Source organism: Phycodurus eques, chromosome 4 (genome assembly GCF_024500275.1).
Source record: "Phycodurus eques isolate BA_2022a chromosome 4, UOR_Pequ_1.1, whole genome shotgun sequence".
NCBI classification, from domain to species: Eukaryota; Metazoa; Chordata; class Actinopteri; order Syngnathiformes; family Syngnathidae; genus Phycodurus; species Phycodurus eques.
This window is the reverse complement of record NC_084528.1, coordinates 4,730,468-4,757,491: the sequence shown is the minus strand read 5'-3', so window position 1 is coordinate 4,757,491 and position 27,024 is coordinate 4,730,468. Positions and strand designations below refer to the sequence as shown.

The following is a 27,024-nucleotide window of genomic DNA, read 5'->3' as shown; positions in this document are numbered from 1 at the left end:
AAAGAGCAGAATTCATGGTTCCATCAGTCAGAGCAAGTTGTCCAGGTCCTGAAGGAGCAGATGTAACAAGACACACACCTGCCAAAAAGCTCAACTTTCATCTCGTCAGTGCATACACAGTAAAATTTTCTCAAAAGTTTTTTTTGCAAAAGTAAGTCAAGTTCTTTTTTGCCAGCAGTGGTTTTCGCCTTGGAACTCTGCCATGGATGCCATTTTCGCCCAGTCTCTGACGAGTGTGGAAAGGGAGGCCTGCAGTTCTTTAGAAGTTGCTTGGTGGATGGTCTTTGCTGGTCTCTTGGGGTAATCTTTGAAGGCCGACCATTCCTGGGAAGGTTCACCACTGTTGCATGTTTTCTTCATGTGAGGATAATGGCTCTCCTTATGGTTCTCCGGAATCCTAAAGCTTTAGAAATGGCTTCTGTAACCCTTTCCAGATTGATAAATATCAATTCCTTTCTTTCTCGACTGTTCTGGAATTTCTTTGAATCGTGTCAATTTGTTACAGCTTCTTCGATCTTTTGTCCGACTTGAGTTTGTCGGGACAGATTCTGTTTAAGTGATTTCTTGATTGAACAGGACTGGAGGTTATCAAGCTTGGGTGTAATAAATGAAAATGTACCAAAAATTTGATTAGCCAAAATTATTTCAGAATTTAACAGGGAGAGTAATTACTTTTTTACACTGGGCCAGGTAACTTTAAATAGTTGTTTTCCTTAATAAATGAAATCATTTAAAAACAGTATTTTAAGTTCACTAGGGTTATATTTGTCCGATATTTACATTTGTTTGATGATCTTAAACATTTAAGTGGGGAAACTGCAAAAATATAAGAATTTGAGAAGGGAGCCAATACTTTTTCACAGCACTGTAATTGTGGTAAGTCATAAAAGGTTTCAAACAAATTCATTAAATGATATAAAGATTTATTTACATAAGTATATAAATAGTGAAAATGTGCAAGTCTCTGGGACTTTAATATAAGGAAAGCATTAAAAAGCAGACACAGCCAGACAAAAACATGTCTGTATGATCATAAAAACGCCATCAAACGTACCTGTTACTTTTTCAGTCATAATATTGTATATATTAAAACCTTAAGTCTAAATGTGCAATACGCAGGACTGTAAATTGATTAGTTTTGAGATCACAGCAGCTTGAGGCTGTCAGAGCACAGAGCGATACTTACAAGCAAACATGAACCACACGGCGCACACATTTTCTGGGTAAATAAAGACCCGAACACGTAGGGCCAGCCTCACATGGTCACCACGACAATACACTATCTCCTCACAGAATCGGGACCTGCACAACAACACAACATACAGAACTGATTGTGAATCACTTCATAAAATAACATTAACACAATACGTTTTATACATTCACTAGTCACTCACGACATAGGTACACCTGCACAAGCCATATATGATCCGAAACAAGGGTTTTTGAGGTAATCCAATTAGAACCGTCAATTGTGTTTAAAGCACACAAAAGATCTCTGTAGCAGGAGCGGGCAATGGCTAAGAATACAATGTATTAACTCCCCAACAGTGTCAATCAAAACTGGACATTGTCTTATCTTTATATATGATGTACACAAACACAGTGGTTCCCTTTATTGAGCCAAGGCACATGCAGACCCTTTCCAAAAAACATTTAGATCATGGAAAAGTTCATTTATTTCCGTAATTCCATTCAAAAAGTTAAACTTTGATAGTTATTCAGGTTCAAAAAGGTAAACTTTGATAGTTATTCAGGGCCCACAATTTAAACAATTTCAAGTATTTATTTGTTTATTTTTACATAATTTGGGCTTCCAGCTCATAAAACCCACGCACTCAGGAATATAAAAAAAAAAAAAATAGAATACTGTGAAGAAATCAGTCCAAATTTTGCAGGCCATAAATGTTTTAAACTGAGTGTCACATACTAAGCATCTACTAAACTCAAAGCACCTGCACAGGTTTCCCCAGGTGTCATTAAATTGCTTCAGTTGGATTCAATCGTCTCAGTTGGGTTCAATATGGGGACGACTGCAGACTTGACAACTGGACAGAAGACCATGATTAACACCCTCTATAGGATGGGTAAGCCACAAAAGTTCATAGCTAAGGAGGCTGGCTGTTCACAGAGTGCTGTGTCCAAGCATATCAATGGAAAGTCTAGTGGAAGGACAAAAGGTGGCAGGAGAAGATGCGGCCAGCAAAAGAGATGACTGTGGGCTTCAGCGGATTATCTAACAGAGAAGATTCAAGAAACTAGCAGAGATCCAGAAAGAGTGGAATGAGGCAGGAGTCACAGCTTCGAATACCACCACATTCAGACGCATCCGCGAGATGGAATACAACAGTCGGGTTCCTGGGCTCAAGCCACTTCTGAGCCTGAGCCAACGTAGGAAGAGTCTCAACTGGGCCAAGATGAACAAGGAATGGACTGTTGGCCAGTGGTCCAAGGTCCTCTTTTACGATGAAAGTAAAGTGTGCCTTTTATTCGGGGATCAAGATCCAAGGATTTGAAGGAAGACGGGTGAAGAACAGAACCCAACCTCCTTGAGGTCCAGTGTGAAATATCCACAGCCAGTCATGATTTGGGGTGCAATCTCCACTGCAGGTGTTGGTAACCTCTGCTTTCTTAAATCCAAGGTCACGGCAACAGTCTACCAGAATGTTTTAGAGGACTTCATGATTCCCTCTGCTAAGAATCTGTATGTAGATACAGATTTCATCTTCCAGCAGGACCTGGCCGCCAGAAGCACCAAAACCTGGTTTGATGCTCATGTCATCACAGTGCTTGACTGGCCAGCCAACCCGCCGGATCTAAACAACATTGTGAATCTATGGGGTATTATCAAGAGGAAAACGAGGGGCACCAGACCCAAAAACAAAGAGGAACTGACAGCAAGCATCAAGGAAATCTGGGCATCCATAACTCCCAGGGAATGCCACAGGCTGATTGCCTCAATGCGGCGGTGCATCGAGGCAGTAATTAAAGTAAAGGGATACACAACCAAGTCACTGATGGTGTAGTGGTACACTCGCCTGACTTTGGTGCAGGCAGCGTGGGTTCAGTTCCCACTCAGTGACGTTGTGAATGTGAGTGCGAATGGCTGTCCGTGTCTATATGTGCCCTGCGACTGACTGGCGACCAGTTCAGGGTGTAGTCCGCCTTTCGCCCGAAGTCAGCTGGGATAGGCTCCAGCGTCCCGCGACCCTAACCAGGATAAGCGGTGTTGAAAATGGATGGATGGATACACAACCAAGTATTGAAGATTAACGTATCCTTTTGAAAGTACCATATTTTGATTGATTTAATGTGACCCTAATTTCTTTTCCTTTTTTCTACAAACACTGAGGAGTAAATGATTTCTTCACAGTATTCAAAATTTTTGAATTCCTGATTTCGTGGGTTTTACAAGCTGGAAGCCCAAATTATGTAAAAAAAAAAAAAACAAACAATACTTGAAATTGTTTAAATTGTGGGCCCTGAATCTATAATTTACTGAAAGTTGAACTTTTTGAATGGAATTATGGAAAAATAAATTTGGGGGAAAGGGACTGTATTTTACATTCGAAAATTCTCATTGTACACCGCTAAACTAAAATGTCACAAAAAGTATATATACTGAAATAATGACGACTTTGTCTCAATTTACTCACAGATTTATATCTACGCCTGTTTTGTCTAAGACAAAGCTACAGTATTATTCCTTTGTATGAATGGCAACAGGCGGATACACAGGTTAAATGTACCTTCTGCGATTCATGGAAAAACATTTAATTGTTCTGCCTATCATAATTAGATGAACAAAGATACAGTATATTCCTCAAATTATTCGCTTACCTGCCTTGACTCAGATATGAATTTCAGTGACATCCCATTCTTAATCCATAGAGTTTAATATGACATGGATCCACCCTCTGCAATTGTAACATCTTAAACTCTTCTGGAAAGACTTTCCACAACGTTTAGGGGTGATTTTATGGGAATTTATGACCACTTTTGCCAAGGTGCGTTTGTGAGGTCAAACACCGATGTTGGACGAGAAGGCCTGGCTCTCAGTCTCTGCTCTAATTCAAAGTGTTCTATAGGCTTGGGGGCAGGATTGTGCAGGCCAGCAAAGTTCATCCACATCTAACTCTACCATCCGTGTCTTTATGAACCTTGATTTGTGCACTGATGCACAGTTATGTTGGAAAAGGAAGGGGCCGTCTCCAAATTGTTCCCACAAAGTTGGAAATGTCAACAATTTTAGCCCCTGAGCTCCAGTGAAAGGAACTCTGAATGCTTCGGCATACCACATGATTTTGAACAGTCAAACAGTTTGGGGATTACCCCTTCCTGTTCTAACATGTCTGTGCAGAGGTGCACAAAGCAAGGTCCATAAAGACATGCATGAGTGAATTTGGTATGGATGAACTTGACTGGCCTGCACAAAGTCCCGACCTCAACCCGATGGAACACCGTTGGGTTGATTTTGAGTCGACAGTGAGCCAGACCTTCTCGTCCAACGTCAGTGTATGACTTCACGAATATGCTCCTGGAAGAAAGGGCAAAAATTCCCATAAACTCAATCCTAAACCTTGTTGAAATCCTTCCCTCAAGAGTTGAAGCTGTTACACTGTAGCTGTAAAGGGTAGACCAACATCATATTGGACCACATGGATTTAGAACGGGATATGACTTCAAATCATACGTGAGTCAAGGCAGGTGAGCGAATACTTTGGGCAATATAGTGCACATTATTTGTAGTCAATAAATTGTAATTTTTGGACCAATTAATTGGATAAGTCCCCACAGGACACCTCTCAACAGCACACTAATGTACTGCGCCACTCTGGTTGGGAATCACTGTACAAGCATTTAAAAGGTTTCTTCTCATTCAGTAGTACTGATACTATATTATGTACGATACAAGTAGAGATTACAGTAAAGTGGCCCTAAGGCTGTGTTTACACTATATTCCTGGCGGCCACGGCAACCCCATTTGCCCGAAACATAGTGGATGCTTAGCGCACTACGGTTCGGCATGCAGGCTACCACGGATGTGAGTACGTTCCCTCCTGGCCCATCACGTTCTGATGGGTCCTACACGTTTCTCATATTCTGTCAAAGCTTTCTACGGATGAAACATGGATGCCGGACAGCATTGGTGAACCTTTGTGGCCCCGGCAGTCGACTAAAACTCCCCTGCCGGGCTTGGCTCCTACTAACTAATTTACTAATCCATTTAAAAAAAAAAAAAAAAAAAAAAGCAACTGAGTAAACCTTATTTTGCCGCATGACGACGTCTTCCTGTATGCCACTGCAGAAATCAGTCCCATTGCACGCCGTTTGTAACCTCGAAACGTTTCAAAATGTAGGTACAGTAGCATCGTAAACTGAGGACCTCTTGTAAATAGGAACATCATTTCCAACTCAAGTTTGGCTAGCTGCTGTAAAATTTGAGTCGGCTGCATTGAATAAAGTTCCAAGCTTACTTGAGGCATGTGGAAAAAGCTCTACGGGCATTGCGGTGCAGAAAATGGATGGGGAAGCCTTTAAAGGTGTGCCCTTCCGGTACAGCCCTCCTTACTGCATCCTGAAATTCCTCATTTCCACATGAGACCCCAGTGCAGCGCTCCATCTCATATGCTGACAAGGCTGAGGACAGCAGGTAGGATAAGTGGTCATCCCAAACGGATGTCAGGTTCAAGTCCTGTAGGAGTGAGATATAGAACCACATGAGGCACATCATCAGCTCATCTGTGACTGTTTCATCATAACTTCAATGTGTAAGTAACTCTTAATATACAATAATAATCTGCAACATGGACTGTGTGGCTATTCGGGAGTTTTAATTTACATTTTAGTGCAGAGAACAGAACCGTAAAAAATGTGTTCAAACTCCTAAATGTAAAGTGGACTCTATATGTTCAATGGCACACTAAGTCGTACCTTCCTATGCTCGGAGATCAAGTATCTCATCTCCAGCTCTAGCTGATTGCTGACAGCAGCAGCATCGAGAGATGATGAGCTGAGTGGAGGAAGCGGGGGCAGAGAGCTGATGGAGCCAGAGTCACACACTGACTTCAGAGCCTCTTCACTCATTGCTTTCCACCGAGATTGATTCTAAAAGGAGGGAAATTATACATTCCTTTCAAGTGAAACTGGAAATACTAAACTAAAGGCTAGTTTATTTAGTTTTTGGCCAACCTGATCATTAGTATTAATGGCTGATTTTAAAGCACACTACGGAATAAACACCAAATGCTTTACCTGGAGGTCAAAGACACAAAGTTCCACAGCGTCAGAGGGCTGACAGTTGGCCAGGAAGCTCTGATGGTTGAAGACGCAGCCCACAGTGCGGTAGGGGTATGAGGGTTTGGGCTGGGGGGCCAGAGGTGGGGCATCTGGGTCTATGGCTTGATGAAGATATCTGACCAGACATTTGTAGCAATAAGCATGCTCAGTTTTATGACGAACATACTAACAGATCGATTGGCATGATGGAACACAGTAGATGCTGCCCAACTTAAAAATAATATCATTCCAATGAACATTAACATAAACGCAGAATTCAATTTTTTGACACAAAACTTTAGGACCATTACATTTCAGCAGTATGGATCTTGATGAAACCCCTTTTTATTTTATTTTTTATGGTTTATGGTTCGGCCTTTGCAAAGAGCTGCTGTTCTCAGTCACTTTTGGTTCTGTTTTATTTTGACACCGTTACTATTGTTTTTCCTGTGCTGCCTGTCTTTGTTTTGTTTCAGGGCTGGGACGGTCAGGTGTGCTTAGCTCCCATTACTCATCACCCTCTGGATTTAACCTCCGTTCTGACTTCCACTCCTTGCCAGATCGTCCTCTTTACTTGCATGGTATTATTGGTCCATTTTGCCTTCTTGTTCACTTCCCTTCCCAGTTGCTCAAATTGCTTGCTTCAAGTTTCACTACCTCCCTTGGTTGAACTTTTGGTCTGGCTCCTTGTGTTCACTAATGATTTTCAGTTCATTATCTTGTTGGAATTTTGAGAGTTTTTCTCTGGCTTTTTCCCAGTGACTCTTGTTCGGACTGATTGCTTTCTTGTTGTTTTTTTCAGCCCCGCTGTGAAGAGAGCTCAGTTGTTGCCACGCCCAGTCCTCAGTCGTTTTGGTACTTTGCTTCTTAGTTTAATCGAAGTTTTATTTACTACTTTGGTGTCAGTTTTTTGATCTAACAACTCCCTCAAACGTCACAAACTGCACTCAAAAATCAGTGCTGCAAAAATTATTATTTTTTAAAATCCAAATCATGCTGGCAAACAAATCTGATGAGAAAAATTAAGTTTCACCACATCACCGTATTCTCACAAAGAAGCGACGTTCAAATTAAAAACTCTTTTAACAATTACGTGCTGTACATTTCTGCTGTTTTCACCTACTTGGTTATTTGTTCTTACATGGATTACAAACCCCAATTCTAATGAAGCTGGCACACTGTGTGAAACGTGAACAACAACAGAATACAATGATTTACAAAAACTTTTCAACCTATATTTAATAGTATCACCTGAAAAAATACTTAATACCATAATGACCTACATTAAAATAAAGCAGTGTAGTTGGTGTTCATCAAAATAGGACAGAGGTTTTATTCCTAAAAAATACATCTAATATTGTTCAGTTTGAACATTAACAATGTGCTTATGGAATAGTAAACTATATTTAAATGATGATTCAATAAAAAATTATTGCACATAAGTTAAACTTGTACATAAATAAATGTTTAAAAAAACAGCTCTTTAAGAGTAACTGCAAACATGTTGAACTTTAGAAGTTAAATACAACTGAATGTACTTAGGCTGTGATTGTTTCATTAACACTAGAGGGAGCTCATATACCACTAGTGGTACTAGCGCCACACTTTAAGAATCACTGTTCTGTGGTGCATTTATACTGTACTTTCCTGCACCGAGTCAAGCAAATAAGGTGGACACACTGCAGGAATGCTGACTGGATCTACTGCTTTCATTAATAAATTCCCAAATGTGCTCCAAATATCCTTGTATATATTTTGGACAACAGACTCTTTCCTTTCACAAGATTACAAGACAAAAAAAAAATCTAAAATGTACTTTTTGTCTCCTCGTCTATTGTTGGGGGTACCATCACTGCACATACAGTGCTATGAAAAAGTGTTGTGTTCTTATCTGCATGTTTGTCACACTTAAATGTTGCCCATCATCAAACAAATTTAAATATTTGTCCAAGACAACCCAAGTTAACACAAAACGCAGTTTTTAAGTGAATGTTTTTAAAACTGGTTTATCATATCTGAGTTCAATTTCTCGAGCCACACCCAGGCCTCATTTCGATTCTGGTTCCAAACGATTCTCGATTCCGATTCTTTTAGGGGTTGGGTCAAAAACGTTTGCATGGTTTAAATAAGGGGTGTCCAAATCATGAGCATCCATTTCCTTAGCAGCCCACAACACAGACTAAAATGAACATTTGACTCAGGGTTCTTTACAACCACTAACAATATCAAACCTATGAACTAAAAGGCAATGTGTGTGGAACTAACCCAACTGACAAAATATTCATTGTTTCAGCTAAAAGTTAAATACAGCATTTTTAAAATAATTATTCTCACACCAAATGGTTTATAATTTATGTGCAAGTTTTAACTTGACTTCCTGTTTTAAGCATGTAGCCTTTTATTTTGAAGGGTACGCACCGGAACTCAATGCATTTTGGCACAAAAGGTAACTTCACACGACACCTGTGAAAACAAAAGTAAAACGGCATGCAAAAGAGTAATGAATGGAACCAAATGCTTTGTAAAACGTTGATTCCTTGTCCTACGCAGCGGTGAGGCACAAGCTTAGTGTTTGTGATACTGTGAGACAATGTTTATGTGAATTTTGTCCCAATTCATTGTGATGTAAAGTTGCTAGTTTGACCTTTGGTGAAGTTTTTGCTCAATGTTAAGGTTGTAATCCTACTGTTTCTACTTTGTTTCCAGCATTGTAAAATCATTTATATTTTATTTTTGTGTCTATCATCAGCTCTTACGTTGGTTGGAAGACTAAAACAAACACTAAAAACCATCAGTGCAAGAGTGCAAACCACCGTTTAACTTGTTAGCTGCCTCAATGTTGGCATAGACATATTTTATTGTTTCACACTCACCCAATTGACTTCACTGAAGTTGTGGGCAGTGTAGGCTGAGGCTCGGAGCAAGAGGGAGCACGCTAGACATCTTCACATCGCGAAAGCCTACTTTGCATGCACTGAGGGGACTGGTAATTTATTTTAACAAAGTTAAGAGACACTTTTGTTTGCCACTGGGCACAAGCACGTCTGCGTGCGCGCTCGTCTTCTGGGTCAACGGACTGTAGGCATCGAAACTGGGAACCAACATTTTTAAATGTGAACGATTCCGGGAGAACCGGAATGTTAGTCCCGGTTCTAATCGGTTCTCGATGCCCAACCCTATTGATGAGCTGTTTTGCTGCTTCAAGACCTGGAAGACTTGCTGTGACAAATGGAACCATGAATTCTGATGTCTACCAAAAAATCCTGAAGGAAAATGTTCGGCCATCTGTTCGTGACCTCAAGCTGAAACGAACTTGGGTTCTGCAGCAGGACAATGATCCAAAACACACCCTGATCGGTATGATCCGTATCGGCCGATAATTCGCATTGTATGCTGATCAGCTTTCATGTCATAATTCGCCGATTCGATCAATGACGTCATCGATCGGCTCTGCAAAAGACATTTACTCCGTGTCGCTGTTGCGTATGAATCCAAAAGCTAGTTTATTTTTAGCCTTGTCACATGTCTTGTGGCATTTTACTGTAACTATCTGACGGCCAATAAAGTTTTTTTAATCTTGTCGTTGAAAAGTGTGGGACTATTTTGCGGTTTCTCAGACAAACTTCACGTAAGTTATTTGCAGTCTGTGCACAACTGAAGTACGTCGTGGGGAACGTCATTTAAATGCTTCAACAACAACTTGGATCGGGAACCTGAAGAATGTACAAAAGGAGTAGCATGCCGCGGTCAAGCTACGCAGCATGGAGAAGAGAGAAAAAAAAAAAAAAAAAAAAGGAAAACAGACGCAAACTCTGGACAACACCCGTCCATATAATATTATATAATATTTGAATTTGTTTGATGATGGGAAACATTTCAAGAAGACGAAATCGGGAAGGGGGAAAACACTTCTCAAACCTCTGGAGTCCACCTATGATGACAAAACTGCGGGAATTGGAAGCAGCACTGTTATGAGGTGAGATTTCGATAGTATGTGAGTGGAAACAAACCTGTGTGCGGTCAGGCTCTCCCAGAAAGTTATACTTCCATCGGTACCTCTGGTCAGGACCCAAGTGTGAGGTATCCCCTTAGCTTTGGTGCCCACACACACATATGCGTCAAGGCCGAATCCCAGCAGGAGACTGCACAACAGGGTAGAGTGGTCCTCACAGTCCCCCTGTGGGTGACACCAATAAGGTTAAAATACATGATTAACATTCTGGTGGTAGTCTCTTAACATTAGTCTGGCAGTCTTTCGTTTCCACCATTAAGGTCCCAACCAAGCAACAATTTTAACGTAACGTGATCTGAACATGTTAAGTTGGACAGAAAATTATTCAATAAGATGACGGCAAAGCAATATCGTACTTATTGTCTACATGAATCTCCTCAAATCACTTCAACGTAGTTCACCCAAGATGTCGCAACATGGCAGCAAAGGAGTACTGTTGTTTAAATTAAGCTCCTCAATACAGTGACTATAGTAGGTGAGTTTTTAAGTGCAAGAAAGAGAAAAAGGTCTGAAGAAAATCCATAAAAAGGATAATTCACAAATGCTGCACCGCGTTCACTGTATACATTTGTCTTCTGATTGTTGCCTGCTGCATTTCAGGGTGTTTGCTTTGTGACAGTGCCAGCAAGCAACTGTCTTTATCCTGGAACATGTTATGCAGTAAAGAGATGTGATGAAAGCGTAGTGCTGGTGCAGTATGCTGGCTCGAGCTCAGGACAATTTAGAATGATAGATGTACCCCAGTAGTAATAATATGGACGGCAGCGTCCGAAAAGGCTGGGGACAGATGAGTCGAAATTAATTTTCTCTGGAATGAAACTCATAAATCATAGTTGACAAGCGGCACTATGTGAAAGCTGTGTTGTGTCTGCCTTGCCAGGCACATCCAGCAGAGCAGCGGCGAACATTTATCCTGCGGTGGTCTGGGAAATGCACAAGAAAATGCATATTTGCATGACATCTTCCTTCTCAGATATTCTATCATATTCTATCATATATCATAGAAAAAAAATTGAAATTATTAGATTAGAATTTTGGGTGGAATAAAGCAAAACAAAAGAACTTGCCATTTTAGTCTTGATGTGTCAAGTAAAATAGTTGCGCTACACCAATAGACCTCCACATTAGGGACACTATACAATATTTGATGATTTTGAAACAAAAGTATTTAATATTTTGGAATTATTTCTGTTACATGATAGGCAAAATATAAAAATGTATATGATAATAACATATTAGAACCACCATGTCAGTATGTAGTGCAATTCCTCCTTGTCAGTGTCAATCAATGACTTATATTTCCTTGCAAAGATGTATCTTTGTAAAGGTATTTTTTTTTTTTTTTTTTTTTAAGTATTTTGTGTTTGATATTAGTAAATAAAATGCATGTTATAATTGATGTGTGTGTATTTGGCTGTGTACAATGTCACTGGCAACTTGAATTATTTTTTTACTAAAGCAATAAAAAACATCAACATTACCTTTCCTCTACACAGGAAAGCCAATAATGTGCACCACTGCTCATGCTTCTCTCCTCCTCCCACCAACGGGGCCTTCTCATGTGCCAGGAGGCTAACAAAGCGGGCCGCCCGACGAGGACTCTCCAGCAGCCGGCCGGCCCGGAGGATATGCACATAGGAACACACCGGTCTGTTGATTCCATTTTCATCCTGCAGATTAGACAGAAACCTAGCAAAGCTGTGACATATAATTGCGCTGCAAATGTTACTAGCATAAAATGAAAACATTTCAAGCAAACCTGTGCAAAGATTTTGACCATTTTGGACTGGTTTGTTGACCGGATTTCAAGAAACTCCCTCCACCACTGTTTGGCATAAACCAGGAAGATCCTCTCCCTCTCTGCTGTCCTCTGTCTTTCTAGAGATTGCTGAATACAAATACAAGGTGTCACCAATATGCTTAAGCAGGCTCACACCAACGCTATCTGTATTAAAGAGATGAACACGTGGATTGGAAAAATACAGTATTTTAATCAGTGTTGCATTGGCTCCTGGTCTACTTGAGAAATATCATAAAATATTACACGGGTTAGCACACTCTTATCTATGGGGAGAAATATGTCTCAAAATTATTTGCACGTGTTTGTCAAATTCCCAAATACTGTATATGCACGATTCACACAAGTGTTTTTCAAATCCACAAATATATCAGAGATTCACACGTGTTTTTCAAATCCACATATTATTTGCACGTTTTTCAGATCCACAAATATATCTGCAATTTCCTCATGTTTTTTGAATGTGTGTGCATTTATCATGACTTCCTTCCATCCATTTTCTGTACCGATTTATCCTCACTTGGGTCGCGGGCGTGCTGGAGCCCATCCCAGCTATCTCCGGGCGGGAGGCGGGTGACACCCCGAACTGTTCGCCAGCCAATCGCAGACCACACATAAACAAACAACCATTTGCACTCACATTCACACCTATGGGCAATTTAGAGTGTTCAATTAACCTACCGTGCATGTTTTTGGGATGTGGGAGGAAACCGCAGTGCCCGGAGAAAACCCACGCAGGCACGGGAGAACATGCAAACTCCACACAGGCAAGGCCAGGACCCAGTCCTCAGAACTGTGAGGCAGATGTGCTAACCAGTTGTCCACTGTGTTATGACTTTCATCCATCCATTTTCTGTATCGCTTATCCTCACTAGGGTCACGGGCGTGCTGGGGCCTATCCCAGCTTTCTTCGGGCGAGAGGCGGGGTACACCCTGAACTGGTCGCCTCCCAATCACAGGGCAGTGTTATGACCTATCATTTGTAAATATTACATTTTGCTTGTGAATTAACGCAGTTTTCAACTTGAGAAGATTTACACACGTGGGAAGGCCCTCCCTCCATCCGCTAGGTGGCAGTGTTGCTGTCTTCGTTGATGACTTGACTGCAAGTAATTTTTATAGGAATCCAACAGTCTATGGTCCGAACCTGCTAAAATCTCCGGTAAATTTACCATAGCTGAACAAGGTGGACAACTAGCATCCCCATCATTAGTAAGTCAAATATAAAGAAATTGCCTTCATCATCTGTCAGCAAGATACAAACCAATTTATTATTAGTGTTTGAAAAATGGTGGCTAGCTCTCGAACATCTATATATACTGTAGTCTATGCTCTGAACGGAGACAGCAACACTGCTGCTTAGCAGATGGATTGAGGGCCATCCCACACGTGTGAATATTCTCAACTTGAAACTGCATTACGTTTGTCTGAAAAATAAATGTGCGTGCCCGCTGATCCACAAACGCACCAACAATTAACAAACAGAATTGAGTACCGTATTTTAACGACCATAAGACGCACTTAAAAGTCTTACATTTTCTCCAAAGTGGACGGGGCGTCTTATAGTGCGTCGCGAATTATGTGTGCCCCGAGTTCCAAAATGTGTAAATGTTGTTGTGTGACTTTGATGAGCACTCCACTTGACTGACTGGGAGCATTTCCTGCCGACACGCTGCTTATATAGAGGAAGGCGGACGTGACTGAGGACAGCATGCAGACATTAAAGGGGGAAGGGTGGTCGTGACAGAGGAGGCTAAAGACACGCCCCCAGTAGGTATATAGTTCAGGTATGTGCATCGGTTTGGCTAAGGACCCCCGAAAATGGCACCTGCGAAGAGACACGCTTACGAAGCACAGTTTAAACTGCAAGCTATTAGGATGGGAATCGAGCAGCCGCGAGAGAATTCAAGATCAACGAATCCATGGTTCGCAAGTGGAGGGAGCAGGAAAACGAGCTTCGCCAAGTTAAGGAGACAAAGCTGAGTTTCCGCGGAAACAAGGCGAGGTGGCCCGAGTTGGAAGACCAACTCGAGCAATGGATTAATGAGCAAAGAACAGCCGGGAGAAGCGTTTCTACAGTCACCATTCGACTCGGGGCAATAGCTCGGAGCTTGCCATCATTCCGGAAGGCTTGACGAAGAAACTCCAACCGCTGGACATCGGAGTAAACAGGGCGTTCAAAGTAAAGTTGCGAGCGGCGTGGGAGCCATGGATGACAGACGGCGAACACAGCTTTATTAAGACAAGGAGGCAGCGCCGGGCGAGTTACGCCACAATTTGTGAATGGATTGTGGATGCTTGGGCTAACGTGTCTGCTTGCACTGTTTTTCGAAAGAAGTCTGCAGGCTCTCAAGCATTTTCTATTCGGGCTCCAGTACTCTGGAATGCTCTGCAGGCTGATATTAGCGCTGCTACCTCAGTAAAAATGTTTAAATACCGACTTAAGCCTTACAGTGGGTAGAGAAAGTATTCAGACCCCCTGAAATGTTCACTCTTTGTTATATTGCAGCCATTTGCTAAAATAATTTAAGTTCTTTTTTTTTTCAAAAAACGTACACGCAGCACCCCATATTGACAGAAAAAAATGGAATTGTTGAAATTTTTGCTGATATATTAAAAAAGAAAAACTGAAATATCACACAGCCATAAATATTCAGACCCTTTGCTTAGTATTTAGTAGAAGCACCCTTTTGAGCTTAATACAGCCAGGAGGCTTTTTGGGAATTATGGTTTTTCACACCTGATTTAGGATCCTCTGCCATTCCTCCTTGCAGATCCTCTCCAGTTCTGTCAGGTTGGATGGTGAACGTTGGTTGACAGCCATTTTCAGGTTTCTCCAGAGATGCTCAATTGGGTTTAAGTCAGGGCTCTGGCTGGGCCATTCAAGAACAGTCACGGAGAAGCCACTCCTTCGTTATTTTAGCTGTGCGCTTTGGGACATTGTCTTGTTGGAAGGTGAACCTTCGGCCCAGTCTGAGGTTGTGAGCACTTTCGAGAAGGTTTTCGTCCAGGATATCCCTGTACTTGGCCGCATTCATCTTTCCTTCGATTGCAACTAGCCGTCCTGTCCCTGCAGCTGAAAAACACCCCCACAGCATGATGCTGCCACCGCCATGCTCCACTGTTGGGACTGTATTGGACAGGTGATGAGAAGTGCCTGGTTTTCTCCACACATACCGCTTAGAATTAAGGCCAAAAAGTTCTATCTTGGTCTCATCAGACCAGAAAATCTTATTTCTCACCATCTTGGAGTCCTTCAGGTGTTTTTTGAGCAAACTCCATGGGGGCTTTTTTTTCCATGTGTCTTGCACTGAGGGGAGGCTTCCGTCGGGTCACTCTGCCATAAGGCCCCCGACTGGTGGAGAGCTGCAGTAATGGTTGACTTTCTAGGACTTTCCCCCATATCCTGACTGCATCTCAGCCACAGTGATCTTTGGGTTCTTCTTTACCTCTCACACCAAGGCTCTTCTCCCCCGATTGCTCAGTTTGGCCGGACAGCCAGCTCTAGGAATGGTTCTGGTCGAAATGTCCAAATGTCTTCCATTTCAGGATTATGGAGGCCACTGTGCTCTTAGGAACCTTAAGTGCAGCAGACCTCATGATTCTCATTTGCTCTGACATGCACTGTAAGATGTAAGGTCTTAGTGTATATAGACAGGAGTGTGCCTTTCCTAATCAAGTCCAATCAGTATAATCAAACACAGCTGGACTCCAATGAAGGTGTAGAACCATCTCAAGGATGATCAGAAGAAATGGACAGCACCCGAGTTAAATATATGAGTGCCACAGCAAAGGGTCTGAATACTTATGGCTGTTTGATATTTCAGTTTTTCTTTTTTAATAAATCTGCAAAAATTTAAACAATACCGTTTTTTTTCTGTCAATATGGGGTTCTGTGTGTACATTAATGAGGGGGGAAAATAATTTAAATTATTTTAGCAAATGGCTGCAATATAACAAAGAGTGAAAAAATTTAAGGGGGTCTGAATACTTTTCGTCTCACTGTATTTCTACTCTTTGGCATTTAGTTAAAGTACATGTAGGCTTCTTTTACTCGTCCTGTCTCTTCCCCCTTGTCTTTACCTCGGAGAGAGGTTTAGGTGATGTTGAGGCTGCTGCTGTTTGGGTCCTGCACTGACCAATTGGGATAAGATCTAAGGTGGACCACTTCCCCCGGAGTCATTGCCATGGAGGATTCTGCTCTTACCGACCGGGTCAGGTCCTGAGGCAGAAACACCGAAGGCGTCTACCGTGTGGCGCCTTTTATCATTAAATTGACTCTTATGCCATTTTGATGAACATTGTTCAGCTTCTTGTCATCGTAATGAACATTGTGCAGCACCAGAATGTGATAAATGTTGCCCACTTGACATCCATTGCACCCTGGTCATCCCAGAAGGGGGATCCCCCCCATCTTTGGTCCCTTCTCAATGTTTGTTTTTCCCCAAATGGGGTTTTGAGTTTTTCCTTGCCCGATTGGGGGGCTTAGATTCGGGGATGTTGTAAAACATTGCCAACTATGGGCCTGGGAAGCCCTTTGAGATTATTCTGTGATTAAGGGCTTTACAAATAAAGATTTTACTTATTGGAATAATTTACCTGTGTGCTGATGATGTCAGTGCTCAGTGTCTCTGTGAGTGGAGGATAGAATTCGAGACTGACTGTCAAAACACCAGCCGGCAACTTGCATTCACTTCCTGGTGACACAAAATAACTTGAGTTGATATGAGGCAAAAAAAAAAAAAACATACTGTATGTGTTTACTTTATTTTTATTCCTGTGGTTATAGTTTGCAGTGGCAAAGAAATGCACGACTACTATCAAACTGAGGGTTGTTTCTAATACAAACCCCAATTCAAATGAAGGGGCGTTGAGTAGAACGCAAATAAAAACAGAATACAATGATATGCAAAACCTTTTCCACCTATATTGAATTGAATACACTATAAAGACAAGATCATGCTAAAACTGAGGAATGTTATTGTTTTTTTGCAAATGTTCTCTCATTTTGAATTTGATGCCTGCAACACATTCCAAAACAGCTGAGACTGAGGCATGTTTACCACTGTATCACATCACCTTTCCTTTTAATAACACTCAATAAGCGTTTGGGAACTGAGGACACTAACTGTTGATGCTTTGTCAGTGGAATTTTTTCCCCATTCTTGCTTGATGTACAACTTCCATTGCTCAACAGCCTGAGTCTCCGTTGTCATATTTGCGCGTCATAATACACCACACATTTTCGGTGGGAGACTGGCCTGCTGGCATTCTTATACTTCAAAGCCACGCTATTGTAAGACATGCAGAATGTGGCTTGGCATCATTGTCTTGCTGAAATTTATCAGGGACTTCCCTGAAGAAAGACATTGCTTGGATGGCAGCATATGTTGCTCCAAAACCTGAATGTACCTTTCAGCATTAATGGTGCCTTCACAGATGTGCAAGTTACCCATGCCATGGGCACTAACCCCACCCCCCACCCACCCATACCATTACAGATGCCGGCTTTTGAACCTTTTCGCTGATAACAACCCAGATGAAACTCTTCCTCTTTGACTCGGCGAACACGACCTCCATAGGGGCTTTTCCACCGCAGGAACCTTTGCAGGAACTTCCCTAGCTACCCTTGTAGTTTGCGTTCCGCCTCTGTCCCCACCGGAAAAAACTACCAGGGTACAGAAGGCCCTGGATTATGTAGTTCCTCCTGGCGGGTAGGGTCTTCCTAAAGCTACCAGGAACTCTGTGAGGGGGCGGGCTTTGCTGACAAACGTTGATTGGTTGACAGACCTCTGTAGGCATTTACTTTTTCATTCACAGAGCCGCCATTACTGGATGCGGCATTAGACAAGGTTCGAAATAAGAGGATTAAAATATACTGAAAAGCAAAACTTTAAATCACCGATCAAGTGTGCATCTTCCTCAGCCGGGGATGAGGGGCGTGAGGCCGGCAGGCGGGACCCTCTGATGGTCCAATCCAATCAGTCGCGGTGAGAGAAAAAAATAAAAATGCAACCCTAATCCTGGAAAACTGCCGTGGAAAACTGCCGTGTTTGCCATTGTCCAAGACAAGCAAATAAAGCCTGGCTTTTTGTCTGTGTTTCTACGTGCACAAATAAAGATTTGCAATGTACAATGGTTTGGGTTTTTTCCATGCAAACACATTTACAGATACTAAATACTTCACACTGCTATATTTAAAAACTCACTAAGAGCTGTCCATGAAGTCCTGCATTTTTTATTTATTCATTGAACCTTATCCAAGTAACGTATTTGCAATGCCGACCTGGCTGCAGACAGCAGAGTAAAACAAAGGAAAATAGAAGCAAATACATATACAAACTGTACAATCTGATATAGTTACCTATTACATTACATCATAGCACATGGAGAATAAAATGTCCATGTGCATGTGAACCGATGTTTTCTAAAGCTGGAGAACTAACTGGAGAAAAAAATTTAATCGCCTGAATGCCAAGACATTAGAAAGAGTTCTTTTTGAATGAACAAACAAACAAACAATCAAAATAAACAAATAAATACATAAATAAACATGTGGAAGCCTGCAGATGACAATAGATTTATTGCTCTCAAATTTGTAGTGAAACTGTGTGAGGCTTCAGGCTAATGTCCTGCTCATTTTCCATCTAATAAAGCACATCTAAAGTCATCTTCAGGCTTCTGTTGCACAATCTATTTCGGTGTTATGTCAATAAATTACAATAAATATATTGTATCATCTCAAACAATTACAATAAACGACCAGTTCAGGGTGTACCCCGCTTCTTGCCCAGAGTCAGCTGGGACAGGCTCTAGAATGGCCGCGACACTAGTGAGGATAAGCGGTACGGAAAATGGATGGATATTCTAATTTATTGACATGTACCTGTAATAAAACTCCCTGCCTCAAAGACTGTCTGCAGGTTGGCATTTCAAATGTGAATCAGTTCTCAATTGCCTCACCTAGATGAATAAAGGGTTAGGTTTTAAAGGTATCAAAATATTTAAAAACTAGATTAATATATTGTAATGGACATGCCATTAAAGATGACACCCAGCAACCCCCCCCATCTCGTGCTGTTCCACATACCTGCCTCGGCTGCCCCGCTTAACCCGTCTACGTATACAACACATCTAAGGAAAGCCTGGTCCACTTATCAAAGGAGAAGCACAGGAGACATAACTTCGCACACGGATCCTAAATGAATTACCAGCCACTCCGAAGGAGATCATCAAAACTGAGACACGGACATTGGTTTCTCACTCGGACACTAAGTTAATTAACTTTCAACCCCAGCCAAGCTGAAGAGTCTCACCAACAAATACTTATTTTCCGGGACACTGGCTTGACGACCAAGAAGGTGAGACTCATGGGGAGCCTCCGCTGTTCGTAGGCTCCCCATGAAGCCACAGTGAGATTTGTTCCTTCTGTCTGGGACAATGGATGGAGCACCAGTGACACCCACAGGCGGTGGAAACTCCAACTCCGGAGGAACTAATCACAATCTTCACCGAATTTGAATATTGCAAGATATAAGAACTTTGTATGTGTACCATCACAACAGCGCCATTAGTGGTTGTATTTCTGCAAATTTGAATGTCTGATGTCAAATCTGTTTGTCAACTGAACCGAGGAGATGTTTCACCCCACACAACACAAATGCCACATTTCAAATATTACAGTGTTTTCAACAACCACATACAATTGAAACATTCATTACAAGGATTAAAAAGGATGTGCGCGTGACAATGCAAGGCTGGAAACTGGTTTCGTCAGATTAGAGCCAATAATTAATATTTTATCCCACTGGTTTTCTTCGTTTCCTTTCGGCTTGTCCCGTTAGGGGTCGCCACAGCGTGTCATCCTTTTTCAAGGAGTCACCACAGCGCGTCATCCTTTTCCATGTAAGCCTATTTCCTGCATCCTCCTCTCCAACACCAACTGGCCTCATGTCTTCCCTCACAACATCCATCAACCTTCTCTTTGGTCTTCTTCTAGCTCTCTTGCCTGGCAGCTTCATCCTCATCACCCTTCTACCAATATACTCACTCTCTCTCCTCTGGACGTGTCTGAACCATCGAAGTCTGCTCTCTCTAAACTTTGTCTCCAAAACATGTAACTTTGGCTCTCCCTCTGATGAGCTCATTTCTAATTTTATCCAACTTGGTCACTCCTAGAGCGAACCTCAACATCTTCCTTTCTGCCACCTCCAGCTCTGCTTCCTGTTGTCTCTTCAGTGCCACGGTCTCTAATCCGTACATCATGGCTGGCCTCACCACTGTGTTATAAACTTTGCCCTTCATCCTAGCAGAGACTCTTCTGTCGCATAACACACCTGACACCTTCCTCCACCCGTCCCAACCTGCTTGGACTCGTTTCTGCACTTCCTGACCACACTCACCATTGCTCTGGACTGTTGACCCCAAGTATTTAAAGTCCTCCACCCTTGCTAGCTCTTCTCCCTGAAGCCTCACACTTCCCCCTCCACCCCTCTCATTCATGCACGTATATACTTTCTTACTTCGGCTAATCTTCATTCCTCTCCTTTCCAGTGCATGCCTCCATCTTTCTAACGTTTCCTCCGCTTGCTCCTTGCTTTCACTGCAGATCATAATGTCATCTGCAAACATCATGGTCCACGGGGATTCAAGACTAACCTCATCTGTCAGCCTATCCATCACCACTGCAAACAGGAAGGGGCTCAGGGCTGATCCCTGATGCAGTCCCACCTCCACCTTAAATTCCTATGTCACACCTACAGCACACCTCACCACTGTTCTGCTGCCCTCGTACATGTCCTGTATTATTCTTGACGCCGTCAACACTTTTGCTCTATTCGATCACTACTTCGACGCACATTTTCAAACACCTTTAAAGGGATGATAAACCCTCGCACCATAAATTGCGAACACTATTTAATTGTTTAACGATTAATTACATCGCTTATATTGTGCCTCTAGTCCAAGTTAGACACACGGCTTAAACAAGTTTACATTACAAACAATTCAGCTGCGTACCGCGTACAGCGACTGCAGATGCAACGGAGTCATGGCGGAACTTTCAGAAAGTCCCAGTCAATACGACAATCTTGACACTCTGGAAGAACTCGTCAGTAACTTAACCAGTGATCTTGTCCCAGACTATGCAGACTCTGTCAAAGATGCTAGCCTTGAAGTCCTCAATAACAACATCGCGCAATTTATGAGTGACGCCAAGTCCAAAACCTTAAAAGATAAAAATCTCGCTCAAAGGCTTGGTTGCATGGTGCTGAACTTGGTGTCCCAACTCAAATGGAGCAACCTAGAGGACGCTCGGGTGAAGCGCCGACTGGAAGCTGAACAGCATAAACAAGTCCAGTTAACTGTACAATTGACAGAAAGCACCGCGCGTTTAAACTTGGCTGAAGCCTGCCTCCTTGATGTTGAAATGCAACGTGATGATGCGGAGGCTCGGATAGCCGACCTAACACCTGACGTCTAAAGACGGCGGTGAATTAAACTGTGGCAATGATAAATCAACCCAGGACCCTATCTCGAGCGAACTAACTTCCGGAATTCAACAAAAACAGCTACAAGAGGCAATTAGCTTGACAGCTGTCCGACAACTCACTGACTCATCCCATCACTCCTGCCCCTGTTACAGACACCCGGGGTCCAGAAGTGCCACAGAGCCCTACAAAACATCTCCAACCTTTGGGCCGGAACCCACCTTCAGGGGGTGCCGTGCGACCTTTTCACGGGTGGCGGCCCCACCAGTCGCAGCTTACCTTTTCGACTCACCCCGAACTCTCCCTCAACCCAGCGCCGTTCCAGGTAGGACTCTAAAAGACTTAGATAAAGTTGCACGCAACAGGTTCGAACCTAAACCGAACGGATCACACGACACAGCGTATCTTAGAGACCTCAAATTTCACCTTAAACGATTCCCTTCCACTACTACTGATGACAGATTGTACCTTATTCAAGTTAGGTCTAGACGAGAAGTAAGTAGCTTAATTGAACGACAACCAGTTCACGTACTGGCCGATTACCCGGCTCGGTAGATCCTAAGGCCGCAACCGACTTATCTGCAGCCCTCACAGTTAAACAGGGGAGACTTGAGACACCACAAGCTTATTATTGCTGGTTGTGTAAAGCGTACTTCAGAAATTTAAATTAACCGAATATGGAAGAGGACAAAAATTTCAAAACACTGTTTGTCGAAAACCTACATCCAAACACCAGATGGGCGTGGCAGCGTGCCCGTGCACACTGTCCAGTGCCCAACTGCTTGAACTGGCCGCCAAAGGTTTCGCTAAACAAAAACACCCTCCCTCTAAAGCACAAGACTCGGTTGTCTTCTTCACAAACGAACCACCGCAGATGGAATTAGAGGGAGATACATGCAACACACGTGCGACTGACACACAACGTTCTAGCGATGTTAAACCCGACAACGTAAAGAAGTCGTTCAATCCAAATAACCAATGTTGGCCCGCGTACAACAATGGTCCTCGTAACACCAATCCAATGATAAACCAAAATCATGGAATGACCGTAACTCCAATTCGCGCCAAACTTACATGTCGAAACAGGGTACACGCAACGACCAGCCTAAATCTGGCTCGTCTAACCGAGATCCTAAAACGACTAGTGACAACCGGGAAAAGGGCTCCCGAACTAACAGCTCCAAAAGGGAATTTAGTGCCGTGGCAGAAGAATTACTTGAGGTGCTTCGCAGCCTGTTCAAAGACAAAAAATGGGACACATCATTATGGCTAGGCCTGACTGAGTCGAACAGGGCCACAGAGGACACGATAGGTCAACCAGGTAACTTCCGTTGTTCCCCTAATGACCTGCCAAGTGCCTCTGTGACCCCAATCGACTCCACAACGACCTCACCTCACCATAACCTTCACGAACCACTTTGTGACGACCAATCCCTCGACCCCTCTCGTGCCGTCCTAATCGTCCAACTAGACCCAGACGAGGCCCCTGACTCGGTTGACATTACGCTACTGAATAACATTCTGCCATTCCGACAGCTTTTGGGAGAACTAACCGCTAAAGGTACTTCTCGGAAGTTGTATTTAACCGTTACACTCGAGGATGAACTTGTCCGCGAAGCTCTGATTGACCCCGCGGCAGACATCACTGTTATGTCCCATGCTGTGTTCAATCATCTTCTGACTTTGCTGCAAGCCAGTGGCTGTGACCTTCAACTGCAACGCTGCGCACTAACTATCCGTGCATTTTCAGCGACTAACACCGAGCTGAAGACCTTAGCTATGCTCCACTGGACAATTGGCCCCATGAAGTTAGTCCATCCAGTCTACGTGTCTCCAATTGAATCCGTCCCCGTGCTCATCGGCCAAGACCTGCTATGCCGCTTCGAGCCACTAATTGATTACAAAAATCTTCAGGTATGGGCGCAAGTGGAACAGGCGTTACCACCACCAGCTCGGGAACTGTCCTCAGACCGGTGCCTGGTGTTGCACCACTCGGAGGACGCCGACCTGTCAAGCCGCACTCCTTCAAGTGAGGACACTCCCATTGACGACACCACCGAGTCCCCTGTAGCCACCTCACCACCGCTGAATCAACTTAGAGAACTCGTTTCTCTGCCACCTTGTCCAACCACCGCACGAAGAGCGCTGCTGCCCCAATGTTGCTGTTGGGATTAATTTGCATGACGTCATCCTTGCCTTGTGGGCGGACAAATCAGTAATTTCTCAGGCACTTTTTGGAGACTCACGACTTAAGAACGCTGACCTTAAATTAACGCTGAAAACTTTTTGCTTTCCTGTTAATACCGTGCCGCCATCTGCCGTCACTGCAGTGGGTGTGTGCACCCTGAACCTGCAATGGAACCATCACTCATTAACTAACTGGTTCCTAGTTGTCCCCAATTTGCCACATAAAACTTACATAGGTGCGGATGTACTAGCCCAACTGGCCATTCAAGTTGACACCATTAACAATGTTTTGTGGTCGCGCGCTAATACCGATTCCGCGAACCGTGCTTTTCAACCATTGAACCTTAAGTCGGGACAAACCATCCCCGACGGTTAGGATGTTTTGAGCGACGACGAATCTATGGTAAAAGCGTCGACTGTTAACTTCCCTATTTGACTGGTCGCACGTTTGGTCGCCGGAGTTTTACGACCTGGGCGTGTCGATGCATGCCACACCCCTCCTAGACACTTCTCAGACCACCGTGCTGCTAATACACAACCTCACACGAAACAACAGCCACATTCCCAGATCTCCTAATCTTGGCCTCTTGATCTGCTCCGACTCCCATGACTTCAATCGCGAAGTCCCCGTGATTGGTCACCTCCAGAGTAGTTACGCGCTACATTTACTCTGTTTACTCAAGTATCATTTTCGATAAACTGTACTTGTCAGAGTGCTTTAAATGCACTGTACTTTTTATTTTTACTTTTGTGGGGAAAATACAGCCGCGCGAGTATGTTTACAGGCCAAAACACTACAGCTGTGTCATCCAGCTCTTCAATTGTGACTGCCCAAACTGAGATTTTTCAGCCCACTTCTAACTTGAGAAAACACCTTGTGGTAAATTGCAGATGTTTCTATTGTTGTTTTGGCAGTGGACATGGCAACTTTAGCACTATCCCTATGAATAAAATCAAAATAAAATCAGACGTTACTCACAAATTACTCTTTACTTGAGTATTTTTTTCATTGAGTACTTGCTTACTCTTGCTCAAGTAAATATTTGGATGACTACTTTTTACTTTTACTTGAGTCATATTATTCTAAAGAAACAGTACTCTTACTTGACTACTATACAATATTTGGCTACTCTACCCACGAGACCTCTTCCCATTGCCTAGCTCCGGTGGAGTACAACTCACTGCTCCTTCGCGACACTTTACTATCATTCAAATGGGAACGACTGAGTGTGATGACATCATCAGAGTGGACCTGGCTGCAGACCAAAACCTGGTGACCCATACACTCAGTACAAGTTCAACTACAGCTGAAAGCGCGTCTGGGACCAGTCAGGCAGGTCCAACATCCGTGACAGCATCCTTGCTACCCCAAGGACTACACCAAGTCCGCCAACGCAGATGTCCGACTGAGAAACCGGTGAAACCGAACGCGCTGCTCTGCCGCAAACCAAAAACATAACGACCGAAATGACTGTATGAATGTATCTACAGCGCCCCCACCAGTGATGCTTGTAGCCTTTGTACCATCGAGACGCAACCCCTGGAATTCCAGTCAGAAATGCCCACCACACGACAATGCATGGCTAACAAAGTAACCAATTCCTGGTCGCTAAGCAACACGCCAAGAATAGCCATTTCAGTTCTCGACGCTTGCAGTGCAACCCTTAACCGAAATAGGCAGTTCATAACCACTGTGTTGTCACTGCTCCTAACGGTTTATGCTAACACACAGATTGCTAACAGGTTCATGAACGACAGGCTACGTGAAATTGCTCCCTCCAAAGACAATTTAGCAATGGATAGATTTCTCCCACATTTGGGACCCCTCGGCTTAATTAAAATGATTCGGTCTACGGCCCTGACAGGCCCCACTAATCTGGCCCATCTCGGGGTTTTCCCTTACAAACGCCACAGCTCTGCATATTAATCCTGAGTTCAGAGGAAAAGCCTTTCTTGTAGCTCGCTCAATCAGCGACGCCCTCAAAGATGCCACTTTGCACATTGAGGATGTCACCCGGCACCACCTGCCGCCTGGCAGTTATGACCGCCAAATTGTTATTTCTAAATTGTTCAAACAACACGAATGCAAATTTGACCCTGAAATTCATGAACAAACTAAATTTGAAGGAACTCAGGCAATTGACATCAACCGCGCTAAGACGCCATAACCCCTGTTTGTACATTCCTGCTCTGCTACATACCCTAATTTAGTGGCCCTAACCGTCTTCGGTCACTGCAGGATTCTCAGCGTAGCCTACCTGCCCTACCAAATTACCCAGAAGCCGCAGAACTGCTTAGAACAGCTTGCCAAAGGTCTTCCGTAGGAAAAGAACGGCTGAACCCGAACCTGACCCCATATGGACAGTGGAGGAGGTCCTATCTAATTCCTGTAGCAACCTTCAGATTACGAGACAGAGGTTTTTCGTCACTTTGTCCCGAAGTTTTACACATCTAAAAAGAGACGTGGTGCCCCTTTTCGAGATCAAATTTGATTTCAACGCTTAAACTTGAAATCCCGCTAAATCCGAAGTCACGCAGGCGTCGCTTGCGGCTTATTCGTTTCTCCTAAATTAATTAGGTTTTTATCCAAACCAATATACGCTACACTTTATTGCCACGGACAGTGTAATTTAATTAGTCTGCTGCTAGAAACAGGATCTTCAAATGTACTGTATACCACTAGAATTAAAGATCAGTTTCAAAGGTTTAAAACTTAAAAGGGGCTGTGGGAAGTTGCAACTGCGAGACTGATTTTTTTGGGGTGTGAGTGGATATAAATAAGTCTACACACCCCTGCTCAAATGCCATTTTTTCTGATAAAAAATGAGTCCAAGACAAATTATTTCAAAACGTTTTCCACCAGTCAGTTTGCACAAAGCCCTCAGGCTTCTGCTAGAAACGTGTCCAAAACAGCCTACGAGAACAGCTATACTATTTGGAGTTAATCAGACGCACTTTAAATGGTGGCAGCTGTGTCTGACTCCCATTTAAGATGAGTTCAAATGTGATGACAGCAATTCTGACGACAGCATCATCTCCAGGTATAAGAGGATGTTGCACACTATTTAAACACATCTCAGTTGTGTATTTTTACTTCCCCTCTCAAAAATATGTTTTTTCTATTGATTTGTACAGTTCACACATCCCTTCAATAGTGGAAAAAGCTTTATAACTATTCATCTTGATGTCATTTTTCTATATCACAAAACCCTGCCACTTGAACAGAGGCGTGTAGATGTTTTATAGCCATTGTACAATAACTG

At 43.0% G+C, this 27,024-nt stretch overlaps 1 protein-coding gene across 2 annotated transcripts in view; it reads right to left on the bottom strand.

Moving 5' to 3' along the window:
- Positions 1–906: 906 nt before the first annotated feature.
- The window catches only part of cep76 (centrosomal protein 76), a 28,100-nt gene continuing 1,982 nt past the window's right edge, over positions 907–27,024 (bottom strand). For both annotated transcript variants that reach the window (XM_061673708.1, XM_061673709.1), the window contains exons 6-13: positions 16,686–16,783; positions 12,048–12,176; positions 11,770–11,958; positions 10,287–10,453; positions 6,253–6,412; positions 5,932–6,105; positions 5,475–5,692; positions 907–1,302 (exon numbers count right to left, since the gene is read on the bottom strand). In XM_061673708.1, coding sequence (XP_061529692.1) covers positions 1,164–1,302; positions 5,475–5,692; positions 5,932–6,105; positions 6,253–6,412; positions 10,287–10,453; positions 11,770–11,958; positions 12,048–12,176; positions 16,686–16,783 — 1,274 coding nt within the window. In that variant the 3' untranslated portion in view covers positions 907–1,163. The remainder of the gene's footprint in view (positions 1,303–5,474; positions 5,693–5,931; positions 6,106–6,252; positions 6,413–10,286; positions 10,454–11,769; positions 11,959–12,047; positions 12,177–16,685; positions 16,784–27,024) is intronic.